This window comes from Dipteris shenzhenensis, chromosome 3 (assembly GCF_047967505.1).
Source record: "Dipteris shenzhenensis isolate YYH24624 ecotype China chromosome 3, Dip_SZ_1.0, whole genome shotgun sequence".
NCBI classification, from domain to species: Eukaryota; Viridiplantae; Streptophyta; class Polypodiopsida; order Gleicheniales; family Dipteridaceae; genus Dipteris; species Dipteris shenzhenensis.
Window position 1 is genome coordinate 5,388,478 of NC_141598.1, and position 13,114 is coordinate 5,401,591.

The 13,114-nt window shown below is 39.8% G+C and overlaps 1 protein-coding gene across 1 annotated transcript; it reads left to right on the forward strand.

Annotated features, from left to right (window-relative positions):
• The first annotated feature begins 5,964 nt into the window (after positions 1 to 5,964).
• On the forward strand, positions 5,965 to 12,508 carry LOC147903271 (chloroplast thylakoid lumen protein). The gene is made up of 4 exons (XM_087373032.1): positions 5,965 to 6,356; positions 11,190 to 11,329; positions 11,684 to 11,756; positions 11,929 to 12,508. Exons 1-4 carry the CDS (start codon positions 6,029 to 6,031, stop codon positions 12,036 to 12,038), a joined length of 651 nt encoding a protein of 216 aa, XP_087229158.1. The 5' UTR covers positions 5,965 to 6,028; the 3' UTR covers positions 12,039 to 12,508.
• Positions 12,509 to 13,114: the final 606 nt, after the last annotated feature.

Genomic DNA, 13,114 nt, shown 5'->3' on the forward strand with positions numbered 1-13,114 from the left:
AGGTATTTTTCTTTTTGGGCCTATAAGGTATACAAACATGTTTATGTTAATTAGATGTTTGTATCTGTTAGTTAGATTTTGTAATGCCAACTTAGAATTTTCATGTATTTATTAAATTTGGTCATTGCGAGTGTTACAAATTTTCCAATGTTTCTTTTTTAATTTAATTCTGTATTGGCAACACAAGTAAGTGTTACTGTTTTTGTTTTATTCCGTATTGGCAGCAAGTAAGCATTATTGTACATGCATGTACCCTGTGTTTTCACCTATAGCTATTGCTCAGCATGGTGAATGTAATTTTTTAGAAGCTTCTCGAACAAGATTTAGAATTTTGAACGAAAAGCAAATCTTAGTATGTTAGTATAAATATTTCAAATTCAAAAATGGAAAATCATAACGGATTTAAGTTTGTTAATCTCTATACAAATCTGTATATTAAAAAAAAAAAGAAATAATGATACTCGAGATGTTTCACTATAGTTTATTTCTATTTAAGCACAATTAGTATTAGCTAATAAGAGATTTACACTTTGCAATTTTTGTATACAAACAACTATGAATTAGTTGATAGTAATCTCGAACAAGATATGAAAAGTATCTGCAAATACAAAGAAGATTGTAAAGAGATAATGAGCAAGAGACAATTTCCAAAGTAGAGGAAGCAAACATGAACATGGAATCATATGGATAGAAAATGCACCAACGTATGGAATTCATAACAATAATGACATCACGTCTTTTGTTGATAAGTACGTAACATGTGACAAAAACCTACTCCCACCAAATATCAAGAGATTCAAACACACAAACATACATCTATATGCCACAAAAAAAGAACTAGCATTTGTAGATTCCAATATCCAAAGCCTCCACTAGATAAAACAATGATTCTAACCCCTTTAGATGCCAAAGATCTCCACATTAACAAAGCAATATACACAGAAATTGCTACGCATTTACACAGTATAGATACCAAAACAAGTACAACATTTGTCGAGTGGATTGATAATATTGGAATAGATATATCAACATATATACTAGCAATATGATCACAAATAGGAAAGCCAGCATGATATTTTCACAAACACTTTCAATCCAAAAATGAGTTTTCTGTGGTAGTCGAATATGGACATATAGTACATGATGGATCCATATTAACCATGACATACTGCACCTCATACATTACAAAAATGGATGATACAATAACAATTAGTCTTCAACACACAATTAAAAGTTGCAATATACAAGACAACAGTACTGTGTATGATATCGGCTACGAAAAATGGGAAACACGTTTTTACACGCACAACAAATGAGTGCACAATTGGCATCTTTCATTACTCTATCCTGAGCTTCTACTTTATAAACATAAACAAACAAGAAAATACCTCATCCTTAAGCGAAAAAAACAACTGCAACATCTCCCCAGTGATTCATCACTAAATACACAAAAAGAGAAAACATGGATGACATTTGCGTTCCAACATTTGCAGCAGAATATAACTACGACAACGGCAACATTAAAAAAAGATGCAAACCAAGAATTATAAGATTTGTGAAATTCAACATCATCAAGGATCCAGAGAATTACTATCAAGAACAGTACTTTTATACTATCCTTTCAAAGGTGATGAAAATCATGAAGTACTAATACATGGTTCTTGGCAACAAGCCTATAATGCTAGCTATGACATTATACTATGAAATAAATCTTTGTACACAAAAAATATCAATGATGATCAAAAACTAGAAAAATCAAACATCCCATAAGCGAATAACTATGACATTGCTTATGCATAATTATGAGAACTTCAAAATGATTCGAGCTTTGAACAGTGAACAAAGGCAACTATTTGACGATGTTATGATACGAAAGAGGATTTATCCCCAATAGAGAAGATACATTTATTTCTCACTGGTGGAGCTGGTACAGGCAAAACATACCTTCTATTACTTATAGTCCAAGGCCTACTCCGATTTTATAACCGAACCATTTCAAATGTAGATTATGAGCTACTGCATGTATTAATGCTAGCTTACATAGGTAAAGCAACTTATAACATAAACGGACTCACTATACACTGTGCATTACATTTACCATTATAAACAAAAAACTTAACCTCTTTCTCAAGGGAAAAGCTTGACATATTGATCTGTCTTTATGTTTGAACAATTACAACTTATTGTCTTTGATGAAATCTCATTAGTAAGAAGACGTACATTGGATTTTGCAAACCTCTGTATGAGAACATTCAAAAGAAACCATTCAAAATACTTTGGAGATGTCGATGTCATCTGTTTTGGAGATTTATATCAAGCCAAACCAGTAAGAGACAGCTGGGTATTCAAACTGGAGGCAGACTCATTACAAACAATGGCAAACACATACTGGCCCACAAAGCCACAATGTTATGAGCTCAAAAAAACAATGCGGCAAAATGATAATAATTTCATACACACATTAAACTCTTTCAGAAACTGCACACATACACCTGAGCAAGTACAATACATAAACCAATATTTATTTGCGAGCCACCCAAAGACCATACTTTCTCCCACCTTTACTATACCAAATTTGAAACAAACAGACATAATGACAAAGTGTTCCACCAAGTAATAGGTAAAGAATACAATATCAAAGCAATCAATATATTTAATAATGCTAGTTATATCTCTAAAATTCTAAAAAATCCTAAAGCAATAGATGGACTATGCACAACTATACAAATCAAAGAAGGAATGCTAGTTGAATTATGTACAGGGAACATTAATCAACAAGATCGATTAGTTACTGGCGCAGATGGAGTTTTTATGACCATGTCCACCTTCGACAATAACAACATTGTGTGGATTCAATTTCAGAACCCAAAAATTGGTAGTGAAACTCGCAAAAACAACTCTCAAGCATACACTACAAACATCAGTCGCAAATGGATACCCATATTCCGAATTACAAGGGAAATACAAATTGGCGTTTCCAAAGCAAATATCCTAACTCGACAACAATTCACGATCCAAGTAGTTGTTGCTAGAACAATAGATAGAGCACAAGGTCTAATGATGGATAAACTAGCTTTCTCACCAACAGAAATTCGCATGCACGGCCTTGCATACACAGCACTTTCACATGTTAAAATTATAGAAAATCTTTACTTACTTCTACCACTCCAACAACATCTCCTTGTAGACAAAGATGTTCACGAAGAAATGGAAAGACTAACAACTCAATCAAAATGGGAAACATTAAATAACAAAATCCATCAACACACAAAAACAACTACACCGATACAATCTTTAAACACAAGGTCATTGCATAAATACAAAGATGACATACAAGCCACAAAGTCATTTATGAACTCCGATATTATATGTTTACAAGAAACAAGAACTAAACACTGCCAACCATATATCACTCTGACTTCCAATATATAAACAATCACAACAGTTGTACCTTAGTACAAAACAACATTGTCATTGAAAATGCAAACAAAATTTCACTACATGGAATTGAAATCACGACTTCTAAAATCAAAACAAAACACGAAACATATGAAATTGTAAACATTTATTGACCACCATCTGAAAACACAAAAACATTCTTTCAATTACTACATACAAAATTATCGTCAACTGCAGACTCTCTAAAAAAAATTCTCATAGGAGACTTCAATATTGACATGCTTCAAAAAACAAAAAAAACACAAAAGCTACAAGAGATTATGAACACTTTCGGCTTCACACTTCAATGCCACCACATCACATCAATATATGGATCACAACTAGATGACATTTGGACTAACATAGCTAAAAAAAAAATGGATGTGGATCTGCAAATGCATATTGGTCAGTTCATTCTATAATCTGCATACATGTCGATAATTAACTCCCTAAAACAACCTTTTTAAAACAAAACCAACTATTAATCCGAAAAAGAACCAGCAAGCTAGGCCAATAATAGCATATCAATTTACTCGTATAAAAATTTAATCTTGACTTTGCATGTACAACACACTAACACAAAAGAATCCTTCCACTACGTACTCCTTCTCCATGGAACTTTATTACATCAGTTGTACCTTAATGCAAAACAACTTTATTGTTAAAAAAGCAAAAAAAAATCGCTATACGAAATTAAAATCACAACATCCAAACTCAAAACTAAACACAAATTATATGAAATTATAAACATTTATAGACCACCATCCACAATGAAAGTCAAAACAATTATTCCCATTATCACACAAAAAATTATCGTGGACTACTACCGCACAAAAAAAACAAAAAAAGCTCCTATAGTGACATACTTTAAAAAGCCAAAAAACCACTACCGCTACAACAAATTAAAAACAACTTCATCTACGCACTACAAATCCATCATAACACAACAACATATACATCACATCTATATCAATTTTGAAAAAGCTTACCTGTCATAAAAAAAGACTATGCAACTACATATGCATACTAGTTAGACCATTCCGTAGTCTACATACATGTCGACAATGAACTCCTTAAAACAACCTCTACAAATAATAATAAAAACCCATGTTGATAATCAACTCCCTAAAAAAATTAAAAAAAGGGGGGGGCAAACCCGACTATTAATTCGAGACAAAAGCCAGCAAAAATCTTCACTACCTACTCCTCAACCTTGAACCTTAATCCATACACCTTCCATAAACCTTCTACCACCTCCACCTTTCTCAAAGCAGGGCCTCAGTGGAACCTCCAACTTGTTAGGGTAGTTAGCTTTCTGGGTTCATGAGAGCTCAAAAGTTCAAAACATCCCTTTAAGCCGCCTACAATAAACACCATTAAAAAAAGTAGCATCATACGACACTGCAACCTTATGACACACCACGCATAAAAACAATGAGCATATATATTCTAGACATAACCACTTCATCCTAAACATCAACCAAGACATCATACTTACAATATGCAGAGCAAGCTAGTGTCTGCTAACAAAGGGAAAGTTCACATGTTCAAGTGAGACATCATTCTTGCAATAGACAGCTAACAGCTCTCCGCTAACCACTTTGTCTTTAACGTCAAGCCAAACAAATATCCAGATCAAGAACAAGACACAACAAGAACCGAAAAGCAAAGTGCATCCCAACTCCCTCATCTCCACATCAATCGCACTCATGTTCTTTTTCTCCTCCAGTAGCTCCTCTATTAACAACGAACTTCGAACGATGGTTGCAATACAACACTGTTTGCCTTCTATGTTTATATAGGCAAACACACAGTCAATGAATACCATCAATCGATATCCAAATAGAAGAGACTACACAAGCAACCTCGACAACCTTCTATGACTCCACACTCTTTCATATCAGTTGCATCCAACATCACACAACCGACCATACCATACATGACAGTAAATGCCATATACATTGCCTCGAACAGAAACATGCAATAATAAACGGACATGTTGGATGCAAAGCTTCAAAGGAATAGCAAATTGGCACCGCAAGATTGGGTGATACCTCCACAAAGGAACTGCAAATGCAACCAAAAACACATGGAGGCCAATAGAACAAAAAACACTACGATAGACACACCTATGCCTTTCCATAGAGCTGTATAGACGAGGGAGGAGGTTGGACCCGCCATAACATGAGCAGATGCGAAAGAAATCGCTCAAATTTGCCAACATATAAGAGAGACAAAGTCACACTCGCCATCAAAATTGTGAAGAACAAAGATGAAGTTGCACCAACCATCAAGAGAGCGGAGCATGGAGAGCATGGAGCAAAACCAATGCGCAACAAGAGGAGAGCATGGAAGAAGAGGACGGCAATCCCAAGAGAATCCTCCAAGACAAAAAAGACTCAAACCTAAACTCTAACCACACTAACCTAGACACTCAACACTAACCTAAATCTCCTTTCCAAAGGCATAAGAGAAACTCCATCCACCCAAAACCACCACTTTTCCTGGCAAAAATATCCTATAAATCAATGATGGCCAAGCACGGGATGTGGATAAGGTCTGGCCGACAATTGGAAACCGAGGATTTTCCATGGCTTCCCCTTGTTGCCCTTCTCCTTACCCCCTCCTCTTCGCACCTTCCTCTACACCCTCTGCCCCTTGTCGTCCCCTACTCCTTTGCCAATCTTCCCTCGCCAAACCTCGGCTTGCTGAGGATACCTGCTCCTCCAGTTCCTTCAACAGACGTCACCTGCTGTCTCTCGCTTCTGGACTCCCCGCCGCTTCTGTCCTACTCTGTGACCCTGCATTCGGGCTTTTAGAAGCTGACGACGATGAGCAGCTCTTAGAGAAAGTGAAGGAGGATCGAAAGAAGAAGATTCAGAAACGTGGAGAGCTCAACGCCTACAAGGAGGAAACAGGTATAGGTGAAGGCCATCGCTCCATCCGTTATTGGGCGCTACTAGGAGACAGCCAAGACGAGCCTGTTAATAGTTTTCTTCTGCTTCATAGATTATGTTTTCACGATGCGGTTCCAGCGATCCAAGCGGAAATTGTATGCGTACGCGCGCACAAATGCAGGACGTCCCCCCTTCACCCAAAGATGCACACACGAGAGAGAGAGAGAGAGAGAGAGAGAGAGAGAGAGCTCTGATATTGGCAAGAGATTCAACAGGCAAAAGTGTACAAAGTTAGTTGGATCCAACAAGGGGAGGCCTCGCTTATATGTTACTCACAAAGGAACCACCAGTAGATTCGTTTCGCCTGATAGATCGAAAGAAGTTGCGATGTGAGCCCGATGAGTAAGAGGCGGTTTTTTTAAACAGTGGACGAGCCCGTGATTGGTTTAAAAAGCGTTGATTCAAGTACTAGTGTCTGCCTTGGGCGTCTAGCGTAGCAGTCAAGGAATTTGCCGCGCGCCTTATAAAAGGGTCATCGAAGAAGACATGATTGAAAGAAATTTGCCTTTATCTGCATGTAACAATGCTCAACATTGAATGAGAGGCCATGCTTTATTCATGCGATGAATGGCTTTCAACTCTAGTGACATCTTGCGAAATGAAATGTACAGTAGCGAGGGACTTTTGGGGGCTTAAATTGCTAGGATTTCTCGAAGACATGAAGCTGCGTTGTAGTCCACAAGAATTGGTAGATGAGAGTGATGTTTTACTAGAGGATGACATCGTTGTTGCCACCCAGGCTAGTTAGCACTGTAGTCCACAAGAATTGGTAGATGAGAGTGATGTTTTACTAGAGGATGACATCGTTGTTGCCACCCAGACTAGTTAGCACTGGCAGACTTGAAGAACAAAAGATCTTTCCTTTGTTACATTGGTATCACCGCAAATTTCATTTGAGTAGGGAGGAGAAAGAGGCAAGGTGGAATACATTTAAGGAAGTACGGAAACGACCCCCCCTCCCCCTTTTTCCCGTCTCTTACCACCATTTCCCAAGCACACCTTGGTGAATAGACTATTATTCCATCCTCCGTCACGTGCACTAGTGGGCAGTTTTCCATGTGACGGGATGGCTCCGAGTAGCAATGGCCCAAGTAATAGCACCAAGTTTCGACAACAGGGTAGCATGAGGACAGGTTTGGCCGCTTTATCAGTTTCAGCCGTTCCTTTCTTTGACCTTCTTTCAGGTTGTTTGAGAGCGGCATCAAGAGTGGAAGGAAGACTCCCCAAATGTCTTCTACATAGCTGTAGCCTCTCCAAGAGCTCTCTCTCTCTCAATCCTGCTTTAAGATCCTAGATGCAAGCCAGCTATCATGTATGATAGTCTTGTGTTTGAACGATTTACCAACAAGACGAGAAAGTGCAAGCCTATGGGTTCGCTTCTGAAATTGGATCACCAGCAAACCGTTCTTACATTGGATGGTGCGGTGTCTTAATGATTCCCACCAGTGGATAGCCTTGGCAAACGAAAGGTGATCACCCCTCCACCACTAGAGATTATATCATATGCTTCTGTTACACCAGCATACAGCATGGCAATTATGCAGCTGGAGCCCAAACAGGCGAAGGGTCTATTAACCGATATAGTCTAGCTACAGTAGCAGCAAGATTGCTGCCAGTCAAATGGTTAGAAACTGAGCATCTCTTCTCAATTGGTGCTAGGTTTTGGGGTGGTATTGCGCCCCCTAAGATGGAGCATGATGGGCCTGAGAAGAAAAAGGACTACAGACGTTTTGGATAGAGAATAATGCGACCTTTTAGCATGAGAGGCCAAAGAGGTGCAGAACCAAAATGCTTTCCCTAAGATTTCGCAGCGAGACGGCTGAGGTGAGGGAGGGGGTGGAGCAGCTCCGGAGCAGGTGACCTCAGCATTTCAAGGGGAGGCCTAAAGTTTCTAGGCTAAAGATATTCGTCCATATCAGATCTCGGTAATCTAGTTGATTGTTGGGAATCAATGTAGACAGACAAAATACATTTGTCTTTATCATTAGCATTTCAAACCTATTTTAGTTTTTGCAAGAGTACATGGATCTTCAATCTCCATATGAATGATTACCATCTCATGCAAAAGACCGCAGGAGCTAACTCATTGAAGACCTATGTTGCTTATTAGTATGTCTAGCGGCTTTGCAAAGCCACGGAAGCAAAATTTGACAAAAGGTTGAGAAGTTCAACTACTATAAACAGAGGACTTTGCGATATGATCTTTCTCTCTGTCATGAACTGGTTAGCACAAACAATGTGTGTAAGGAAGGGGGTTTGTTAGTAGCTTTCAAGTTGGCTTTGTATTTTTACTAAGAACTCTAGGCTGCTGGAATAATGCCATGTGGCAATCTCTGGGTACCATCCCATAAAGGAGTAGTCTTCAGAAAGTTTAATTTGAGTGGCTTGGTAACATTGTTTGCTGATGGAGTGCTCACCATTAGCCACTGCAACCTATAGCCCATGTTCCAAATTAGTAGGATGCAACCTCACTGCTTGAATGGACTTGGAGTTGATGAAATTATGAGTGCTGCCGCTGTCAATTAAAATGTGGGCAGGCCTGCCTTGAATAAATTTTTTCAAACAGAGAGTCTGAGCCCCTTTACACCCCATCATAGCCTCTGGTGTGATGATGTAGACTGGTTGAGTGTCCCAATACACTTCATCATCCTCAACAGAAGCATTACCTTCTGAATCCCTGGCCTCTTCCACATAATCATCCACAACTTCAACATTCCAATGTTTGGATCTCCTTGGGTACTTTGCCTGACATTGTCCTTTTTGGTCCATGATTGGCCACATCATCATCTTGGCTATCATTCACACAATCATGAAATTCAGAATCTGCTTCTGGAATGTCAGACGATAAATCATCATCAATCTCAAGTATAATGTTAACCTTTTGCCCCAGTTTTAGCTTTGTACACACTCCTATGTTCCGGGGTCCATTTCTCTCCAAAGATAGCGCAAATTCTTCGTTTTCCCATCGTCAATGATTGGCTGAGATAGTTGCTTCACCGTCTTATCTTTCTTATCGATTAGATCATCCTTTAGAGTAGGTTTAAATGATGGTTTTGGATCAGCAGCCTTATATACCTTTGTATGCCCATGTTGTTGCCATACACTGTAGGATATTCTCACACACCCACACCCACCCCCACCCTCCCACGCGTGCGCACACACACAAAACAAATTTAAAAAAAATGAAACTTTACGGTCTTTGTTTCAGTAAGCTTCTGCTTTTGCAGCTGCAGGGCATGTGTGAGAAAGCATCCTTAGTCCTTATGCATGTTTAGTTTGGGGAAGTGGACACTTCAGCACAAGAGTGTGCCAGCTAAGGTAGCAAAGCTGAGTCTGAAGTTAGATCATCCAGAAGGGATGCAGACTACCATGATTGTATGTATAGAAAGAACAATTTAGATCTAGAAAGAGAATACTCAGATGTACAGCCAAACGATTATGTATTGATGTTGAAACCAAGTACCAAACCTGAATATATCTACCAACACCTACAGCATACTGTCGCTGAGGTAAGATACCAAAATCAGCTCTGTATGCTGTACCTAGTGGTGTTGACTCTTCCTCTTTGCCACACGGCTTCCCTGTAGGCTTCAGTACTTACAGTGGATGAGTCCTGCTCACCTTTCTGTACCACAGGAGGCTCAGAAACCTGAGTATAGATCTGCCCCTTTGTGTTCACCCAAAACTGCTGCAGATTGACTGATTGGAGAGGTGCCAAAGGCCCTCCTTTTTAGGGTCTGATTGCCCGGGTCTGTTAACGTTACAGACCAGGCCAACCTGGCCCCTGTGTCAACTGACCTGACAGACTGGTGACCTGGCATCTGAAGGCACGGCCAACACCATGTGGGCCCAAAATCCTGCTGCTGCAGGCCGACTGGTCCTTTGGCCGACCTGGGGCCAGGGTACAAATGGCCTAGTCCCTACTGTATGCTGCTGCTTGTGCTTTTAGCCCTATATGCGGGTTCTGTTTCCAGCCTCACAGCCTGCCCTAAATGTGGGCTGACAGTCAGCCGACGATCGACGATGCTAACAAGGGTGGCTCATGTAGGTGCCTTAAAATATCCCTCCAACTGCCTTTGGAGTAATACTTTCACAAACTGATTTTCCATGGGCATGACCATCCTCTGCAGATTTTTCAGATCCTGTCTCTACCTAAAAGGGCTTCAACTGGATTATCGCTTGGTCCTTCCAATAACTCGATGCTGCCCACATGGCATCCCTATCCATCCCCCTTCATCCCTGCCTATGCTGTATGTCATCCTCCCCCATTTCCTCCTTCTATGGGGGCTGTTTGCATGGTCCTGTTGGCAATTGGTGGCTTCCTATTGGAGTCTCCTCTTACATTTTTCTGTACAGGCATAATACGACTACTTGCCATTTGGTTCGCCAGGCCAGTGGCCAGCCTGATCAACCAGACAGATGTCATGTTACCGATACTGTTACAGCAGATAACCAAAATGACAGAGCAACTTGCAAGGCTTAAAGCTTATTGAGACCCTGTTCCCCTGTTTGGAACTATATTAGAGGTTGCTGGTAAATCTCATTGCTTTGTGATCTGTATATCTTTCTGGTCCTCTTCTTACTGCTACTGTTTACCAGTCACAGGTGGGTCAAAGTTGGGCACGTCGAAAAGGCAGAAGTGTCATTTCATGATGGCTAAACAAAAATTTCACCATGAAATCTCTGTTTGTAATGCCTTGTTGCTTGTATTTCTTAATACTCATAGTGCTTGTTATATTTTTGCGGAGTGTTGACTCAGCTTTGTTAACTCACAGACCTGTGTTGAGGCTGCAGCATCTGTACAGACTGCTGTGTATCAATTAAGCAAGGCAGGCCAAGCTTTAGATAGGAACGATTTCTCAGGCGCTAGCAGTGCGCTTGGTCGAGGCATGGATGTAGGTTGGATTGCAAATTTGAAGACGGCATTTTCCAAGGTATTACAGCCAGTTCGTGTACCTAAAATGTCGTAGTTGTTTTGAATATAAAGGAGTGGAATTTAATGAACTAGGTGTGGCTAAGCTTATAATGCAAGTTACAGTTTTTTAAATTAGCTAAAAGTGGTAAATCTTCACATAAAAATTCTAGTTTTTTGTTGTGTTCATCATGTCAGTATCAACCAAAGTTCAACACGTGGCTTTTAAGATACCTGAGTTCTCCAAGGAGACAGGATGTCTTTGTTTACAGATCGTTTACTCTGGAATGTGCTTCAGTCATGCGAAAATATGTACTCTAGACAGATAGTGCCTACTAAGAAATGTGTACATAAGCGTGTTTCATGTGTGTTTCAGGTCAGCTCAAGTAAAGAGGAAGAAAGTGAAGTGGATTCATTTTCTTCGGCCCTGGAATCCCTGCAATCGGCTGGTACAGCTATGTTTTTCATGCTCAACTGAGTTCTTATTCAATGCTCTGAATCTTTTGGTTAGAATAGGGAAACTATGGGGTTGAAGAGTGGATGGTGGATTTTACTTGAATGTGGGCTACCTTAAGCTTGCTGCTAATAAAACCACGTCCTTTTTTGTGTGGCATGGTATAGTCTTAAAGGAAGATATTAATTTATCCAAAAGTGCGTTCGTGGCATCTGCTGGTGCTTTGGAAAAGTGGTCCTACCTGACTGGATTTGCAGAGCAGCTCAAGGGTCTTTAAGTAGGAGTGGTCTGGAATAGCTCCTTGCTTAATTTCCTTGTTTAAAGCATTGGCTTCTTTCACCACTTTTTGGTGCCGGCGTTCTGCCGGTGTAGAGCCAAGAGTGTATTCTTGCGAGTCATTCTCAGAAGATGACAGTTGGCGTTTCTGTCAAACATATGCTTTCTGTGAAAATGAGAAATTGCCTAGGTAGTAATGTGAATTTTCTTACATGCAATGATAAAAAGGGTACTGAGGCTTGCATATATTTGTAACGATTCTGGCAATCTTTTGTGCCATGGAAAACATTTTTGTACTATTCACTTGGATATCCATGATGATTGCCATGGAGGCCTCTTGAAAGGACAGATTCATGCTTAGCATTTAAATAATGAAGATCAATCAATCGTGATTAGTCACTTTCCAGGCATGCATCATAACTGGGGGGGGGGAGAGAGAGAGAGAGAGAGAGAGAGAGAGAGATTGTGGGACAAAATAATTCACAGGTTCACAATATTGTGGGAAGGATGTAAACATGTGAATATGAAGGATGTTTCGATTGCAAAGCTTGAGGGCGAAAGATGCATTTTCTTGCCCGCACGTTCTCAAATCTCAACATTATATTTATGTGTTGTTGAAAATTGAAGGCAAATAACATGTATGCCAAGTTGCTTGTGAAGTTTTCGTTCAAGTTGCGGCTTGCTGGTATTTCGATAATTATTTCTATCTTAAATGGTGCGTTGCCCTATCAGCTAGATTTAGATATAGATGCTCGTTTGGGAGAGACTAAAATGAAATCGCTTTGACTTCACAAGCACTTGTAGCTTGAATGAAGAGATTTGGACTACTTTTTGATTAGCCTTCTCCTTTAGTGCTAGCTTTCATCATCGTTTGAGTTTGCCCTTCACCTTCGGAGTGCCGACAAAAACTCAGGACGAAGACTTTGTATGAATGGATTCTCAAGTATGTGTGGGTGTGTGAATTTGTTTATGTGAGCATACTTTTATTCTATGGTCTACATCCATTGTTGGGCGTTGATGACGTCAGTGGGAATGTCATAGGAGCTAGTCCTTGTTATGCGCAATGGAGGTTATGGT

Bases quoted from the DNA above. Each gene is read 5' to 3' on its own strand.
- LOC147903271 (XM_087373032.1), top strand. From the start codon at position 6,029: ATGGCTTCCCCTTGTTGCCCTTCTCCTTACCCCCTCCTCTTCGCACCT. The intron at 6,357-11,189 runs GTATAGGTGAAG...TTGAGGCTGCAG, and splicing joins CGCCTACAAGGAGGAAACAG to CATCTGTACAGACTGCTGTG. The intron at 11,330-11,683 runs GTATTACAGCCA...TGTGTGTTTCAG, and splicing joins TGAAGACGGCATTTTCCAAG to GTCAGCTCAAGTAAAGAGGA.